At 41.5% G+C, this 19,543-nt stretch overlaps 1 protein-coding gene across 6 annotated transcripts in view; it reads left to right on the top strand.

The window, feature by feature from the left end:
- The window catches only part of BCL9L (BCL9 like), a 1,117,803-nt gene that overhangs the window by 678,238 nt on the left and 420,022 nt on the right, over positions 1 to 19,543 (top strand). For 4 of the 6 annotated variants that reach the window (XM_044080932.1, XM_044080933.1, XM_044080929.1 and 1 more), the window contains one exon: positions 19,187 to 19,303. The exons of 1 other annotated variant lie outside the window; for it this stretch is intronic. In XM_044080932.1, coding sequence (XP_043936867.1) covers positions 19,187 to 19,303 — 117 coding nt within the window. Of the gene's footprint in view, positions 1 to 19,151; positions 19,304 to 19,543 lie in introns of all 6 variants that reach the window. One more of the 6 variants, XM_044080934.1, reaches the window with a different exon arrangement.

The following is a 19,543-nucleotide window of genomic DNA, read 5'->3' as shown; positions in this document are numbered from 1 at the left end:
CTGTGATGTGGTATATCAAAAAGCAGGGAGGAACTCACTCCTACCCTCTATGCAGGCTGGCCATGACCCTTTGGCACACAGCCTCTGCCATGCAGCTCCACCTGTTAGCACAATTCCTACCAGGTTCTTTCAAATCTCTGGCAGACCAATTAAGCAGAAATCTTCTGGACCCACACAAGTGGCAGCTCAACAGAAGGACCTTCACCCAAATAACTCAGAAATGGGGCACCCCAAAGGTCAACTTCTTTGCCTCCCACACCAACCGTCAGTTCAGCAAATTCTGCACCAGGGAGCATCACTGCATGGCTTGGAAAGTGGATGCCCTGTCCTTCCCCTGGATCAATATATCTGTCTATGCCTTTCCTCCACTACCTCTCATCCCCAGGGTATTGCTCAAAATAAGAGGAAAAACCAAGGACAATTCTTATAGCTCCACACTGGCCTCGCCAGCAGTGGTACCCCTTGCAGCGCAGCCTGTCCCCACTGCCTCCATGGCATCTTCCTCAGATTCCAAACCTCCTGACCCAGAGGGAAAGGGAATTCATGCATCCCCAATTGCAGACACTCAATTTGGCAGCTTGGTGCTTATTCCCTAACCCCTAATCAATATGCCAACCTCAGTAAACAGGTTCTAGATGTGGGTCTGTATTAGAACATCGAAAGTTTAATGGTTCGAATCACTAAAGGTCGGCCTTTAATGATCGAACCATTAAAATTTCGAATGTTCAGAAAAAATAAATAAAAAAAAGAAAATCTAAAGATTTCCATTTACCCATTTCATATTCTGCACTTTCGCTATTCTTGTGTCGACAGTGTCTGTCTGATTTGACATTGTCTACTTTCGAGAATACAATAGGTAACCTCTAGATGTTATACATGAGGCCCGGCGCCCTAGCACTAGAAAGTCTTATGCTGACAAATGGAAAAGGTTCTGCACCTGGATTCAGGCTAAGGGAGCCAATACGGCACAGCCCGCCCTCCCTCCCTCTCATCCTAGATTACTTAGCTGACCTGCTACACAGTGGCCTCTTTTTACTCTATTAAAATTCATGCCTCTGCTATCTCTGCTCATTTTCCCACTGAGTAGCCCCTTTTCTCATACCCTTTGATCAAACAGTTCCCAAGAGGGGCTAGCAACTTGCGGCCATCCAGAAGAGCACCAACCCCAGCTTGAGACCTTAACTTTGTGTTGGAAAAGCTCACCCTATATCCCCCTTTTGAACCAGCTTCTTCTGCAGAGCTAAAATTTCTCTCTTGGAAGACAGCTTTCCTTCTGGCCATTACTTCAGCCAGAAGAGTCTCCAAGCTGTAAGCACTCATGGCTGTGGAACCCTTTATCATTTTCCATGATGACAGGGTATCCATCAGGACTAACCCATCCTTCATGCCCAAGGTGGTGTCCAGTGTGGCTCTCAACCAATCCATTCATTTGCCCACCTTTTTTCCTAAACCCAGAACAAGGGGGGAAGGATCTTGCACTCTCTCTAGATGTGCACAGACAGCTCAGAATCTATCTAGACAGAACTAAATCCTTCAGAAAGTCTGATTAGTTGCTCGTTAGCTTTGCTACAGGTGCAGAAGGCAAAGCCATCTCCAAACAAACCATTTCCAAATGGATAGCACACTGCATCCATTTCTGCTACAAACAGCACGGAAAGCCTTCCCCCAAGATGGTCAGGACTCACTCCACCAGAGCAGCCTCCACCTCTGCAGCTTTCCTCAGAGGACTTCCCACCAGGGACATCCTGGAGGCTGCCACCTGGACATCTGATGCTTACCCCGCAGAAGTTAATTCCCACAATCCTCACTGTAAGCCCTCATGGTTATCCAGGATTTGAAGGATGCCTAGCTTTATGTTATCATAGTACAGGAACACTGGTGATTCCTTCTCCAAGGCAAGGGTTTCTTACTACCAATTTTGTTCTTTGGCTTTTTCACAGCTCCCACTATCCTTAACAAATATCTGGTTGTATTGAAAGCATTTTGCAGGACAAAGGGTGTCCACATCTACAAGACAGGGTTGTCTTTCTACATCCATCAGAATTCATGCCTAAGCAGTCAGGATCCCCCCCATCTTTGCTCATCAGTCTTTGAAAAGGTTTCTTCTTAAAGGCGATCTACACCTCAGGCCACCAAAAAAAAACCTTCCCCTTAGGACCTACACTTTGCATTTTTAGGTAACATGACAATGCTTACTTGGAAAACAACACTCTTAGTAGCTCTTAGTAGCTCTAACCTCTGCTATGTAACATTTCAGAATTCCAAGCTCTGATGTGTAAGGATCCATTCTTGATCTTTCGTAAGGGCAGTGTGACCATCTATACAGACTCCTTGCTTTCACCTAAAGGGGTGTTTGAGCTTTCCTTGACTCAAATTATCTGCTTTTTCCATGTCCATGCAATGAAGGTGAAAGAATTGTGCATGTGTATTGTCTGGATGTGCTTAGATAACTCAAATTCTGCCTGGACAAAACAAAATCATACAGAAAATCTGACCAACTGTTTGCAGCCTTTGCAAAATGAAAGGAAAAGGGGAGTTGTAAATAAGCAGATTGTGTCCAAATAGATTGCAGACTACATCCCATTCTGTTATTCCCATCACAACAAGCCAGCAGCCTACAAGATCAGGACATGCTCCACTAGGGCTATGGCTGCTGCCATTGCCTTCCTTAGTGGAGTTACCACTTGGAGCATCTTGGAGGCAGCCACCTAGGCTTCTGTGCACATCTCCTGCAAGCATTACAAGTTAGGGTCTGCATCCAGAGCTAGGGTACGGTTTGTGTCAGCCATCCTGCAAGGGCTGATTTCTTCCATTTCAGCCTCTGACCCAGCCTGTCAACTGTTTTTAGCTTTAGGAATCTTCCCAAGAGTTATTACTCAACAATAAACTACAAAGAGCAGTATAGTTGTGTTAGGTATTTACCATAAACAGATGTTTGACTAGCTTGTGTTGACACACTGTACCACCCCTTCTTCTTCCCTGAGTTGGTGTGGATACCATTGTGATGGTCCCTGCTCCTGACCAGTAATCAAGGAGCCTCGATCCTTATCACTGACACTGGTGAAGGACATTGACTAGGAACAAAAATGGATATACAGAGTATTTTCAGATGCAGATCTCTGCACCAGACACAATTTCTCTTAAGAGCACACAGGGAGCACATTCCAGACCTGGGGCTGGGACACCTTCTCTCGGCCCCAAACAAGACTCCACACTGACCACTTTGAAACAGTGTGTTCGTGTTCCAAGTGGCTGATACATACATACATACACACACACACACACACACACACACACACACACACACACCCACATGCACATATACATCCCTGGGAAAGGTTGGCACAGATTTACCAGCTGTGCTCCCTCTGCCCAGATTATAAGGTAATTACGTTGCCACCAGTCAGCTGCTGTAAGGCTGTTACAAGTGTACTCAATTATACTGAGTAAAATTAATACCAATACAAATAGTTTGACCAATGCAGCAAGGCTTTCACGAGCGGCCACTGTCACTAAAATAAGCGTAAGTACTCTTAAGATGTTAAAAGTATTCTCTAAAAGATCAGCCACAGTGAAAGGTATAAAAATATTTAATAAGTAGTAAAATAAAAAATGAGAATACTGAAAATCTCATTACAATAAACACCAGAGTTTGTCATTGGAGATGTGTGTGTATGTATGTATGTATATATATATATATATATATATATATATATCAGGTTGCAAGAAACACAGTGCTGTTGCAAGAGTTCAGTCATATCTCTTACTAATATCTAAAAAATCATTTCAGTGCTGGTTATAGAATGACATCACATCTGGTCACCTGACTCTGGTACAGTACACACCCAAAGCTTTGCTCAGATCTGTTGCAGCATCTGCAAGCTGTAAAACAATTTCCAAAACTTCCACCCTTCCAGGGTAGCAGTTAATTCACCACTAAGGACAATACAGTAAGATTCCTAGTCCTGTTTTTCCCCAGACGTTTTTATCTCTGCATGCAATCAGACCTGTAAGATAAAATCTTTATGACCTAAAGCAACCCTTTTAATTTTCAACCTATTTTTCAAAATTAGCTTGACTGAGATTAACCCTTTTCCCTTACGGAATTCTGTGTTAAAACATATACATTTAATCAATTATAATACTGTCTGATATACATGTATATCCCTTTTCTGTCCACTGTTGATGCATTTTTAACACAAGCAACTTTACAAATACATTTTTAACACATGCATCTGTACGAATCAGTGTGACAGTCAAATAACATCAGATTCTTTACAGAACTCCAGCTAGCTATGTTGGTATGTGTTACCCATGCATTGCCCTACTCTCCCTGGCACAGATGGCACTACCTCATTTCATTACATCTCTACCCCCTTTGAAGGCTCAAGATAGTTTTTCAAGTTACACTGGAAAAACATTGCTTTAGAGAAATGGGCCTGTCTGGGAACACATTAACCTCTACCAAGTCTTGCAAGCCCAGCTGCTTTGGCATTACTGACCCCACTATGTCGTTGCACTGTCATGTCATATGCTTGCAATCCTAGGCTCCACCTTAATAACTTGGTGTTTTGCTGGCTGGCATGATGTAGCCATGTTAAGGGATTGTGGTCTGTGACCACACTGAATTTCCATCCATACAGATAGGGCTGAAGTTTCTGCACAATCCCATACTATGGCTAAACATTCTTCTTCTGCATAAGATTCCTCCCTGGGTTGGAGTCTATGGCTGAGATATACAACTGGGTACTTCTCTCCCTCTGAGGAAACCTGGCTAAGTATAGCCCCCACATGATGGTTTGAAGCATCCACCTGCATAACAAGTTCTTTGCTGTAATCTGGACTGGCTAACAGGGGGTCCTCCCAAAACCCCTTTAAGCTTTTGGAATGCCATCTCACAGGCTGGACTCCACACTACCTTATCTGGCCTGTTTTTCCTAGTCAGGTCTATGAGGGGAGCAAGTATTGTAGTATAATTAGAAATTAACTTTCTATAGTACCCTGAGGGCAGGCCAGGCCACACCTGAATAGCTTCCGCTTTGGCAGGTTCTGGCTTGATTTCATCACTCCCCACTCTTTGTCCCAGGTAGGTGACCTCTGCCAAACCCACTTGACACTATGTTTAATGGTCAACCCTGCCCTTTGCAGTGTGCCCAGGACTTCCCTATCATGGTAAGTCTTCATCATGTTAACATGGTACAGTTTGTGCCCCTGTCTCTTGCCTAGCAGGTTTATCATATAATTAACATCACTGACCTTCCTTACCACTTCGAAGGGTCCCTCGGAAGCTGCCTGCAGCTTGTGTCTGACAGGAGTGCGCACTATAGCCTGCTGTCCCAAAGCATATTCTCAGGCTTGAGCATTCCTGGCACACCAGACCGTTTTCTGTTGGGCTGCTGCCAGCTTCTCCTGGGCCAAGCCCATGAGCTCCCTAAGCCTTGTCCTGAGGTTTAGGACTTATGCCACAACAGACTCTTTGTGGGATTCACACTCACCCTCCCAGTCATCATGAATCAAATCTGAAGGCCCGCTCACCCTATGCCCTTACAGCATCTCAAAAGATGAAAAACCTGTGGATTCTTGAGGTACTTCTCTGTATGCAAACAGCAGTTGGGGTAAATATTTGTCCCACTCTCTCAAAGTGGTCTGCAAATGACTGCACATGGTCTTTAGTGTAAAGTTTAACCTCTCCACAAGACCATTAGTCTGGAGGGGGTAGGGTGTGGTCTTTGGGTGCTTCACCCCACAGCGCTTCCACAGGCAAGACAGCAGGTCTGCCATGAAATTGGTACCTCTGTCAGTCAGTATTTCTCTCAGGAAACCTACCCAGATAAAAATCTCTAAGAAAGCATTTGCTCCTTCTTTTCCTTGATGGAGGACAGAGCCACCGCCTCAGGGTTTCTAGTAGCATAATCTACAACCACCAGAATATATTTATTTGGGGGTACTCAGAGGCCCCAAAATATCCATAGTTACTCTCTGAAATGGCTGTTCAGTCACAGGCAAAGGCACCAACGAGCTTTGACCTTGTCTTCTGCCTTACCAACCTTTTGGCACTGCTCACAGGTCTTGTAGTACCCTGTTACATCCTTTGTAATCCCAGGTCAATAAAAGTTCTGTATAATACATCTCTTGGTATGCTTTATGCCCATATGACCTGCAAAAGGAATGTCATGGGCTGCGGCCACAACTGCCAGACGGTAGGCTGTGGGTACTGCCAACTGCTGTAATACCTCATTCTCTAGGCCTCCATCAGGGGTCCACTCTCTGTACAGTAACCCTTTGTTCCAGTAAACAGACTCCCCTTTTCCTTGAGAATAAGGTGCTCCCTTAGCTTACCTCCCTCACGCCTCGTAAGGTTGGATTCAAAAGCTGAGCCTGTCTCAACTCTACCTTTGTGACCTATCCCAACTCCCTTTCCACAGGGTGCCTGGTATCTTCTGACAGCGGTGCCTCGCAGTCAGCCTGGGTACTACCACTCACCTCTGTCCTTGCAGTCACTCTGTCCATGGTCACATCAGTACCTACCAGTAGCTGTGGCCCACATCCAGGCTTATTGCTACAGGGTAGCTCCCTCCCTGAAATAGCCAGATCACCAACCCCAGCTTCAGGTTTGGGGTCTGTCTGGGTCTCCCCAGGCTACCAGACCTACATGCCTGTTTCCAAGCCTGACTGCATGTAACTGCATGCACATAAGGTGTTGCATCAACAAAATCATTCCTTATCAAGACATCTACAGGGATATCCTCAAACGGGTCTACTTTACATGATCGAACTTTCAAATGTTCGACTTTCATATGGCCAAGACTATATGATCGAACATTTAAACGCTCAAACATGTTAAAAAATAAATAAAGCAAAAAAATAAATAGACCGAATATTTCTAGCAGGTGGGCAAGCCCCCCACACCCCCATGCTGTTTAAATATACCAACTCCGAGATCGCACTACATTGTGGGAAAGGGAAATCTTCCCATTCTGCACTGTATGGAGATCTCCATTCAGACAGTTCGAAATTTTATAAGTTCAATCATATGGTCTCAGCCATAAGGAAGTTGAGCTTTTACAAGTTCGATGATCTGAAAGAGGACCCCCTCGAACACACCTACCTACTTGCTTCCTTTTCCACCCTCCCAGGAAAGGTGAACCCTGATTAAAGTTGTTTGGAATTTGGTCCCTCCTAAAGCTCTGACTGGAGTGGACTGCCCAAGCAAGTACTGCTCCTCTTTAACCAGTGCAGGCTTCACAGTGGTTATGTCGCAGGCTGTCTCTTAGCAGTGGCCTGTCTTCCATCCACTAAGATAGAATGCAAACTCCGGTTATAGTTTGGTACCCCTGTTGTCTCCAGACAACTTAACCACTGGTATGCTGGTATTTCCACTTGCTGGCTCCCCTAACCTTTTGTTTCCCACCTTGCTTCAGTAAACATATGTATGGTTTATGGCTCCTCTGGTTGCATTTAAAACATCTCCCCCTTAATCCTGGCCATGTACCTGAACTAGTGGCTTCCCCTGTTACTGGTGGACTCTGTTGAGGTGGTTTAGATTGCCCACCATGGGATCGCTTATATCCATGTGCAGCACTAGGTATCCCCTTCTTGTGCAGTGGTACCTTGCTTGCTAAGTAGAGATCTCCTTTTCTCCCCAGCTTATCTGCAGAGTTGCACTTCTGGTCTGCCAACCAGATTCTCCTGTCCTCAGGCAAAGTGCTAAGGGCTTGCTCCCTCACCAAAAGGTCTGCCAGCCTTTCAAAAGTGATCTGACACCCACTCACCCACCTATGAAAATAAGTGCTCAACTCACCAATATAATTACATTTTCATCTGTCTTGTGTCTGTGTCACAAAACTTTTTTCTGTAAGGTTCAGGTGTTAACTTAAAACATCCCAATAAACATTGTTTAACTTGATCATAGTTTAAACAATCAGTATCAAACAATTTACAAACAGCAGTTACAGCTTAACCATGGAGTAAAGGGGTCAGGAACCGTACACAGAGCCCTTGGTCAGCATTTATACTGTTTACATACTCTTACAAATATGAGTAAAACTGTCAAAATTATCACACTTTGTAAACTGTTGAAGAAATTTACTGACCTTTATTGCTTTTAGGGTTCACTTATTCCCTTCCCCATTACCTCCATGACACTGACAAACAGCATCTCCAACTCATGTTGGCATTTTCTCATTTTCTTCAGCCTCCTAATGCCGCAGTCTATCTGCTGATTCTAATTCCATATGTTTTGCCTGCCGCAGTCTCAATGCCGATTCTAATTCCAAATGCAGTGTAGCAGTTGCGTTGTTGCCTCACAGCAAGAGGTTCTCCGGTTTGATTCTCAGCTAGGGTTCCTTCTGTGTGGAGACTGCATGTCCTCCCTGCGTTTGTGTGGGTTTTTTCGATGCACCGGTTTCCTCCCATGTTACAAAGACATACGTCCGGAGTGTTTCTCCCTGGGCCTCCACTGAAAATTGGCTTTGTTCCAAGTCTGACTTTCCTGGTTAACAAATGTTAAATAAATAAATAAAAATAAACATTTGGCCTACAGTTAAAGGTTATTTAACTACAAACAAATTTTTAAATCATCTGAGGAAAAAGTGAATTGACCTGTTTCTGAATGCTGTACATCCCCATCACAAGACTGGTTGTCTTCCTGATTGCTGGTCTGTGCTGCAGCTGAGATTAAGGCTGAAATAATTTCCTCTTTAATCAGGTTGGCATGCACCAGTCCTTTGGCTTCGCACACCTTGGTCAACTGGTTCTTTGTCAGCTTGCCATAATCCTCTGCTGACATCGTTGCCTGCTTTCCCTGACCAAACTAAACTGACAGAAATAAAACTGTTGTGAAAATGAAACTGTATGTTTAACTTGTGGCTGCTGAGAAGTACACACACTGTAGAATAGTGTGTGTTGTACCTTTAAGAAGCATTTCCAAGGACAGTATGTGCATGTAAATAGCAAGCGCGTGCTAGCTTCCTTGCCATTTTGAGAGTGCAGCCAGTGTGTGAGCATGTATGAGTGTGATGGCTAGTTTGTTTATATGTTTATCTAAGTTAGTTATTAAGGCTCAATCCTAATGTGTTTGTGCATAATAAAGCTGACGAACAGAACCCACAGTGGTTTGTCTATTTTATCCTGACCAGGCGAGCGACATGGTGTCAGAACCGGGATTCCAGAGACTGCTTTTCAAAGCTACGAGGTGCAGAGTTAACAGTGAAGGTAAACTTAAGTGAACAGAGTACAGAAAAGGGCCAGAAATGAACCAAAGGTAATGAAAACTTGCATCAACGATTTATTTTATCAAAAAGGTAAAATGAAGCATTACAAGGGCACACAGCATATTAAGCAAATGGGAGGCATAAAAAGTTTAATTAAACAAAACTTTTAAAATTCAGATATTTGATAAAACGATTATCAGAAAAGCCATAAAGGGTTGGAATTACCTCGGAATTGCAAAACGAGCATGTTTAAAGTCATACGAGCATGTTTAGAGTAAAACGAGCAGAAGAAAAGTATAATGAGCATGAAAGATTAAATGAGCAAAACGAATATAGTAAAGGGCAAAAAGGGGCACATTAGCATAAATACAGCAAGGTGACTGCATGTTTTTTGGCAAACTGCTGTGCTTTGGCATAAACTACTATTTCACACTGATTGAAGCTATTCAGGGCATAACTGAAGTTATTTGAAGTATCTGTGTGTAAATGTGCTTGCAGTGAGTTTTTATTCCTGTGCATCTTTTCCAAAGAGTTTGTGTGCAAAGTGCAACTATTTCGTAAAGTGCAGTCAAAATATAGCCATTTCGAAAAGTTTCTAGTGCTGGGTGTGTCTATTCACAGAGTGCTGCCATTATAGTGTGTTTCTTGCACTGTACAGTTATTTAGCAAAATACAGCCATTTTAAGAAAGTTTCAGCTGTGTACTGTTTGTTCAAAAAGTGCAGTCACTTCGAAATGTTTCTTATTCTGAGCTTCTGCCCAGTTTATTCACACAGTGCAGTTATTTTGAAATGTTTCTTACACTGATAAGAGGTGATTTCTTACAGTACAGTAATTTCAAGAATGTTCTTGTGCCCAGGAGACTTATTTTGCAAACTTCAGTTATTCAGAATCTTGTTGTGCTTTTGGCCATAGTTACAAGTAATGGCATAAATTTCTGGCATATGTATATGTGCGTGTGTGTTCGTGCATACTTGCAAAAGCCTTCACTGGTATGTGTTAATATGGCAGAGGCATTTTGCAGACCAGGTTCACTTGTATTTTATCAGAATATTGTAGAGAATTGGAGAATATCTAAGCAAGAGTACGATATTTTTATACAAGCAGCTTATTCAGACAAAGATGCATGCACCAGGGCATTCATTTTGCTAAATCAAGCTGGGTCAGAGGCCATTGAAAGGGAACGCTTATTTATGTATGCACCAGCAGTATATGAAGGACAAGGGGAAAACGGTCATATTGTTATACAGGCTGAATCAAGGGAAGACCCCGAGTGTTTGAAATGCAAATTCAGTGAAATGTGCAACCCCCAGACAAATGTTACATTAGAGAAGCATTTGTTTTACACAAGAGATCAAAAACCAGGCAAAACTTTTGCAGTTTATATTACTGACCTGAGAAACAAAGCTAAAACATATTGGTTTGGTGATTTAAAAGATGAATTAATAAAGGACATGCTTGTGTGTGGTATTAATAGTGCCGCAGTGAGAAAGATTTTGCTTAGTGACAGTGAGGTAACGCTGAGCAAAGCTATTGAGATTTGTCATATCCATGAAGTTATAGAAAGGCTTACAGGTATGCTTGGAAGTGATAAGAACATGGTTTCAGCAGGCCCCAGAGCAAATGTAGACAGCATACAACATGTGGCTAGCAGAAGCAGGCCTAAGTACATGGCAGCTGTAACTCCTGCGGTGTGTGGTAGGTAAAACCTGTAGTTTTCCAGCAAGTTCTAAGACTAGCTTGTGAGAAGGACATGTTCAGTGCAGTACAAGGGTGAGTCAGCAAAACCCAAATCAAGCTTTATTGTTAACTGTAGCAATTGTGGTGGCAATCATGTGTCTAAAAGAGAAAAGTGCATAGCATTTGGTCAGCAGTGTGACAAGTGTAAAAAAAAAGGAACAATTTTCAAAAGTTTTTCAAATCAAGTAAACCTCACACAGTTGTAAAGAAGGGTCACTTAAAAAAGCAAGTTGATCATACAGAGCTGCAACCATACTTTCTATGTAGATGGTGCATCAGTAATTGGTGAAAAGGTTGATGCAGTAGATTCGTTGGCAAAGAATGAAGTGTTTTGTACTGTTCAGGTCAATGGTAAATCCACCAAGCTCAAAATAGACACTGGTTCAAAGTATAATGTTATGTCAGCAGACACATTTGCTAATTTGAGAGCCGGTGAACAACTTAATGTGGTCAGTTGTGCAAAACATGTTGCTTATGAAGGTGAAGAAAGTCAAGCCAAAGGCTCAGTAGTGCTTTCATATTATGTGGCTAGGAACTGCTACTGTTTACTATTCTATGTAGTCCGAAGGCCTGTACAGTCATTATTGGGTCTCAGAGACAGTTTGAGAATGAATATGCTTTCTTTTACTAAAGAAATTCATCACGTAAGCATATCTCAGTTGCAATTTTACTGAAGCTATTTTCTCAGAGTATGCTGATGTTTTCGATGACGAGTTAAACTTCCAGTTGTGTATTCTTTGAAGTTAGACCCAGATATCAGTCCAGTGGTCAGACCAGCAAGAAAAGTTTCGATAGCTATGCAGAATAAAGTCAAAGCTCAGTTGGATAAAATGGTGCAGCAAGGTGCAATTTGTCCAGTTACAGAACCTACTTGAATGGGTGTCGTCCATGGCAGCAGCCTACAGAAAAAGCTCAGACAAAATCAGAGTATGCATTGAACCAAGAGATTTGAACAAAGCATTAGAGAGACCACATCATCCTAGCACAGTTGAGGAAGTCGCAGCCCTAATACTGAATGCCATTTTTTTCTGTCTTGGATGCAAAAAGTTAATTTTGGCAAGTAATGCTTGATCGCAAATCTTTACTACTGACTACATTCAGTACCCCATTTGGAAGATATAGATTCTTCAGGATGCTATTTGGAATAAGTTCTGCAAGTGAAGTCTGAGTGCAGTGGAACAAATATTTCCAGTTTATACTTGTGCCATAATAGTAGATGATTTATTGGTTGGAGGCAGTGGTGAAGCAGAGCATGACAGAAACCTTAGGAAAGTTCTAGACCGAGCACATGAAGTGTACTTGAAGCTCAATCCTCTAAAGTGCAAATTCAGACTACCAGAAGTTACATGTGTAGGTCATTTATTTACTAGAACTGGCTTGCGACCAGACCCATCAAAGCAAGCAGCCATTCTTGAGAAGCCAGCACCGGATAATGTTCAAGTCCTACAATGTTTTCTTGGTATGGTCAACTATTTAGGCAAGTTTAAACCAGACTTCAGTGAGTTGACAGTGCCTTTGAGAGAGCTAATGCTCAAAAATGTTACATGGTCTTGGTTGGAGCAGCACCAGAGAGCATTTGAAGACCTTAAGCAGAAAATCGCTACTCCACCTACATTAATATACTATGATGTCAGTAAATCAGTAACTTTTTCCTGTGATGCTTCAAATTTGGTCTTTGCACAGTTATTCTTCAAGAAGGCAGACCAGTAGCCTATGCACCTAGAACTCCTACCCAAACTGAAGTGCAGTATGCTCAATTTGAGAGAACTTTTGGCAATATTATTTGCATGTTCAAAGTTTCATGATTATATTTATAGTTGAGCTATTCAGATTGAAACTGATCACCAACATCTAGTTACTATTTTAAAGAAGCCTATGCATTGAGCTCTGGCGAGATTGCAAAGAATGATGCTCACATTGCAAAAGTACAACTTCAAAATGGTCTATACAAAAGGCAAACGTCTTTATCTGACTGATACCTTATCCAGATCGCCCAGAAATGGAACAGCTTAATACAGAGAATTTTGACTTTGTCATGGAAGTGCGTAGTTTTTCTACCACAAGAATTAATGAGCTGAGAGATCATACAAAGACTGTTCCGGTTTTCCAAATGCTCAACCACATCATCAATATAGGATGGCCGTCGAAGCAGTCTAGTGTACTGCCTGAAGTGCAAACTTGTTTTCCTTAGAGACGAGATGTTGATGTAAGATGGCATTATTTTAAAGGTCATAAAATTGTTGTTCCTCCTTCCTTATGACGTGAATATATCCAGATTTTGCATCGTGGCCACCCAGGTTCTGAATCTATCAAAAGAAGGGTGAGAGGACCAGTATTTTGGCCTTTTCTAGCAAAAGATATTGATAAAGTGCTTTCTTCTTGTTCAGTATACAATAGTACTAAATCGCATTTGCAAAAAGAACCACTTCAGGTAAGTCAAGTTCCTGAACTACCTTGGTCAACAGTAACCACGGATATATTCGAATGGAACAATCAGCATCACTTAGTGTTTTTAGACTCTTATTCAAACTGGTTTGAGATAGATTTACTACCTAACGTAATGTCCACTGCAATCACCAAGTTGAAACATCATTTCTCAGACCATGGAAGTCCACAGAAGCTCATCTCTGACCATGGTACTCAATTTACCAGTCAGTTTCAGAAATTTGCAAAAGAATGGGACTTTGTACTTGTTACTAGTAGTCCAGAGTACCCACAGTCAAATGGACTAGCTGAACGTGCAGTACAGAGTGCAAAGCAATTACTAGAGGAGTCAGTGTGATAATACCAATGTCTTTCTGAATTTAACTAATCTCAGCAACATACCCCATGACTATATACTTGGCTCGTCTACTCAGAGACTTCTATCTAGACAAACCAGAACAACCTTGCCTATCATTTCCAGTTTGCTAAGGCCTAAAGCTAAAAACAGAACAATCAAAGCCCAACTATTCAGAAAGTGTTCTTTCCAGAAGTCCAGCTATGATATATCTAGCAGATTTCTTTGTCCATTGAAAGAAGTAGAGACAGTGAGGATATAAATGGGGAAAGGTTTTGACCGGATTGGGCAAGTAACCGGTATATGTGCCGAGCCGAGATTATACTTCATAGAATCTGAGGGTATGGAGTACAGGAGAAATTAGACATCTTCCTGTATCAGAATCTAGACAGACTCTAGATCTCAGAGCAATCCAGACAATGTTCATTTTGCAGAACGTGTGTTGACTTTCATTCCTGGTGATCCTGTTCTCCCCAAAGTTGAACATTCAGCAGAGACCATCCCAGTTGCTAGACCTAGTTCTAATTTCTGTCTCACACAGTTTGATTATATTTCCAGACCTAGTGTGAAATACACAGCAACTGGGACATAATTGTCTATATGTGTTTAGTTCTGTATAATTGCACATCAAAGAATTATTTTGCATCAGTTGCATGTCAACTAATGTAGTCAATAACGCATGACTCATTTCTCATAGAGGGAGGATGTAGAATAGTGTGTGTTGTACCTTTAAGAAGCATTTCCAAGGATAGCACATGCATATAAATAGCAAGCACGTGCTAGCTTCAGTGCCATTTTGAAAGAGCAACCAAAGTGGGAGCATGTATGAGTGTGATAGCTAGTTTGTTTATAAGTTTGTCTAAGTTATTAAGCCTTAATCCTGATGTTTGTACATAATAAAGCCTCTTGAAGAGAACCCACAGATGTTGGTCTGTTTTATCCTGACCAGACGAGTGACAACTTTCATTGACAACTACCCACAGGCTACTGAATTTCAATTAATATCTCACCCAGCTGCCACCAATATTGTGATGGTCCCTTCTCAGGCCAGTAATCAAGGAGCCTCAATCCTCACCACTGACACTGGTGAGGGATGGCCACTAGGAACAAAAATGTATACACGCAGTATTTTCAGATGCAGCTCTCTGCACCAAGTACAGTTTCCCTTAAAAGCACACTCCAGACCTGGGGCTGGACTCGCTCTCTCCAGGCCCAAAACAAGACTCCACACTGACCAGTTTGGACGCACGTGGATATTTAATTATCACACACACACACACCTGGCTGGCACAGATTTACAAGTTCTGCTCCCTCTGCCCAGACTATAAGGTAATTACGGTGCCACCAGTCAGCTACTCTGAGCCTGTTACAAGAGTACCCAATTATACCAAGTAAAATTAATACTAGTACAAATGGAAATTTAACCAGTGCGGCAAGGCAATGCTTTCAGTCGTGGACAGTGTTATTGAAATAAGCATAATTACTCTTAAGATGTTAAAGTATTCTCTAAAAGACCAGCCACAATGAGCGGTGTAGAAATATTTAATAAATAATAAAATAGAAAACTAGATATTCAGTATTCTCAGTGTTACAGTAAACACCAGCATTTCAAAAATAACACAGTTGGATAGATTCAAACAAATGCAAAAAAACAATACTTAGCTAATTTGGCTATGTTTTCCTGATTGACTAAAGAATTACTGTTCCGTGATTAAGTTACTTAATACAGCAAGGCAAGATGAGGTGTGTGGTTGTGTCAGATATCTGTGAGAGATCTCGCCTGTCAGGTTCCAAGAAAGAAAGTGCGGCTGTGAGAGTTCTGTCATGTCTCTCACTAATATCTAAAAAAAAATAATTTCAGTGGTGGTTATAGAATGACATCACATCTGATCACCTCTGGTACAGTACACACCCAGAGTTTTGTTGAGATCTGTTAAGAGCATCTGAAAGCTATAAAAAATTTGAAAACCTTCCACCTTTCCTGGTTAACAATTAGGACAATCCAGAAAGATTTCTAGTCCTGGTTTTCCCAGACATTCTTGTCTCTGGCTGTAATCAGACCGGAAAGATTAAATCTTTATGGCCTAAACCAACCTATTTTTCAAAAGTAGCTGGACTGAGATTAACTTCTTCCCTTACAGAATTCTCTGTTAAAACATGCATTTAATCAATCTGGTATAATACTGACACACTTCTGTATCTCTCTCTCTTCTCCAGCAGGACTGTTGATGCATTTTTAACACAAGCAACTTTACAAATGCATCTTCAACACAAGCATCTGTCCTAATCATTGTAATAGTCAAATGACATAAAATTCTTTACAAAACTTTACAAAACTCCAGCTAGTTATGCTGGCATATGTTACACATGCACTGCCCTACATTCTCTGGCACAGATGGCACTACCTCATATCATCACATCCATTTTCACTCTCTCCTTCTCCTACACCCAGTTACTCTTTCCTTACTCCCCAGGCCACAGTAATGTAATTCAGTTTGCTGCTGTCATTAACAGACACCTGCAACCGTAATCCCCATGCTAAATAAATTAAAGCAAAAATAAAAAGATTGGTTGCTTTTACCACTATTGACAGATGTAGTTGATACTGTGGCAGTACCTGTGAAAAACATCCCTGTCTATTGGGAACATTTGCGCCTGTTTTTTTTTTTTTTTTTTTCTCCCATACATACATACACACACACACACACAGATATATATAGATGTGTATATATAGATATATATAAATGTATATGCATGTATGTGTTTGTGTGTGATGGATAAGTATTGAGATCTGTTGCTTCGAGCACACATTCTCTGTAGTGACTACTTACCATAAAAAATTGTGCAGGGATTGGCTAGCCATGCTCCAGTGCTATACAAGATAGGGGGTTGTAATTCACTCATTCTCCAATTACCCACTTTCCCCTGATCATTGTTGCAGTGCATGCAGCTAGTCATGTAACCATGAATAGTTTAAAATAGGTAATCAGAGAATGAATAAATGAATAGAACAGATTTGTGGGCTGTATTAGGTGTGCTTGTGGGCAGCAGATTTGACATGTACTAGTATATGTATGCTCTAGACTATCTAAAAGTCAATTATAGTGCAAGTCTTCTGAAAGTAGGAGGTAAGATGAAGTGGTCTGTGGAGTAAGTTTGCATATTGCTGGTTGTATTTCTGGACTCCCTGGGGCATGGGGTATTTAGAGCTGCAGATGCTGTGAAATTCAAGCCAGTAGCACATACACATAGATTAAAAAGGAGCTAGTTGAGTGGCATAGTCATTGACTTTGTGGAGAGGAAAGGTCCTTCTCATCAGATTAATGATAACACCGAGGACCTCTCCACAGACTTGGGCTGAGATTGTACAAGTAGGGATTCAGAGGTAGAGGGGATCCTTCATAGGCATCTGCAGGTGGATGTGGAAGCTAGACAATTCTAGTTTGTTTGTGTCTTTCGGCTTTTCCCGGTTAGGGGTCGCCACAGCGGAACTCTGGTCCGCTAATGATTGGCAGTAGAGTTTTACGTGCTGGCTTGCCGGGCCTAACGCACAACCTTCAACGAAGGAAGGCCCATTCACGCATGTCGCCACACAGAAGACACTCTGAGAATCGAACAGGCAATGTCTAACTGTGAGACGACAACGCTACCGCAGCACCACCACCGCAGTAAGCTAGACAATTCTAGTATGGGAAGCAATTTGAGTACACAGACCTCTCAGTTAAATTTAAGGTCTGTATCCTGTCAGCTTTGGTGTCATACAAGTCTGTAAACCTGCCCATCTTTGTGCCCAGTAGTGTAAATACTGGAACTGTTCTACCTGGGCTTCTACTGAAAACTCTCAGTCTTCCCTCCCACTAAAATGCAGTTGGTCAGTAATTTTAGTAAATAACCACATTTGGCAAGTGTGTTTGCATAAACATTACATATACTGTTTGTTTACTAACCTTATATGAATGATTTATTAAACTCTTACATGTACAAGTGGAAAGTATATTGCTGTGTTTATTGACACTCCTCCCTTCTGATTTATATTTATTCTTAATTCTTTCTGCTTGCACTGCAAATATTTCTTCTGTTGTGACCATGAAACTTGCACTGTTTATAAAAGTGTTGCTTTGTTCCTGTTGCATGGTTATTAGTTTCCCAGTTCCTTCTTTCATAGCTCAAAAAACAGCAAATTGTTTGTTCAGGTCCAGTGAGTGTTGCATTAATTCATGCAACTTTGCAACGTTGTTTTGTTGCTGGTGCCTTCCCCTTGCCCAGCAGACAGAGATTGTGGTTGACTCTGGGATATCTGCTTTGCTTCCTGTTTACCTGCTTTTGCATCACTATAGTGTTAGCATTTGCACAGTGGAGACCACCATATCCAGTCCGTTACCACCAGATCATTCTTGTACTTTAATTTCTCTGCTCATTACATCTAGATTACTCCCATCTTTGAATAAGATCATCACAAGTGGTAATGCTGCAGCTGTACTGAAGGGACATTTGTTTTTTGTGGTTATCCAAAATGTGTTTTAAAAACCCTGTTTTAATTCACTGTACTGACGAGAGCCTTCCTCAAGGTGTGATATTAAATGCATTGTTGATGTCTTTGTGTTGTTTTTCATCGGATTGTCATTACTGGAGTGGTGTTTTTCCTTCTCAGAATAGAAAATCTACTCTGTAATTAGACAATTAAAATAGGTTCCCAATGGCCTTGCTTTAAAAAGGTGAATCTGTGGAGAGAACAGTTAACAGCTCTGGTGGGAATATCTTGCTTTACGTTTATGAAACTGAATCTGTAGAGAGAGCAGTTCCCCACCTGTGATGGGAGAATCTCTTGCTTTAGCCTATACGCATATTGCTTTATGAAACTGAATTTGTGGAGATAAGATGTTTATAGTTCTGGTGGGAATATCTTGCTTTAGCCTATGCCTAAATGCTAATGTGAAGGAGGCGGAGCCTACTTTCAAAGAAGGCGTCCACTCCAAACTGCAGTTTGAAACGCACTATCTGTTGTCACCATTTACAAGAGGAATACTTTAATAAAAATTTTCATTAATTTTTAGCAGTATAGTATTTTACAAGTTCTGCTACCTGTATTGTATGTTCACATTAAATCATTATTGCCTTCAACTGATATTGAATACAAAATGCACCACAAGTATTGCAGTTTTAAAGCCTTTGAGCAATGCATGCTTGTTTTTGAGACTGAGTGATTTGAAGTGCTTGCATAACTTTTATTTATTTGTTTCATTTATTTATTTAAAGAATGTATGTTTTAATGTGTTTAAAATACATAAATCCATAATGTAGCACAAAGTTATCTATCTTGAGTCTGATATTTTGATTTACTGTTTTTTTTTTTTTTTTTTCCTGCTGTGATGATGATCCACATGTTGAACCACTTTACACATAAAACGGTCTGTTTTTGAGTACCAAAACAAATCCCCAACATTCTGTATCTACAGAGGGAATTCCGAGGAGTAAGAGACGGTGTGTGTTGGAGAGGAAACAACCATACAGTGGAGACGAGTGGTGTTCTGGGCCTGACAGCGAAGACGAGAATCCTCTTCCTAGTGCACACAGTGAGTATGTGTGCAGGCATGAAGATTGTAGGTGGGAAGGGGGTTCTTGGAAGTTGTGTCCCACTGCAATGCGAAGTGGATGATACATACCAAGCTTTTCAGGGATGTGGATATATTCAGAAAGCCCTGTACAAGAAGCAAAAGAGATGCTCCTCACACACAGGTGCATTGTAATATAAGTAACAAATGTCGGAAGGATAGCAACTAGCCAGAACCCCTCCCTCCAGATTAAATAAGAAG

This window comes from Protopterus annectens, chromosome 8.part0, assembly GCF_019279795.1.
Source record: "Protopterus annectens isolate FY-2018-M chromosome 8.part0, PAN1.0, whole genome shotgun sequence".
NCBI lineage: Eukaryota > Metazoa > Chordata > Ceratodontiformes > Protopteridae > Protopterus > Protopterus annectens.
The sequence above is the reverse complement of the archived record's forward strand: the minus strand, read 5'-3'. Positions and strand labels throughout refer to the sequence as shown.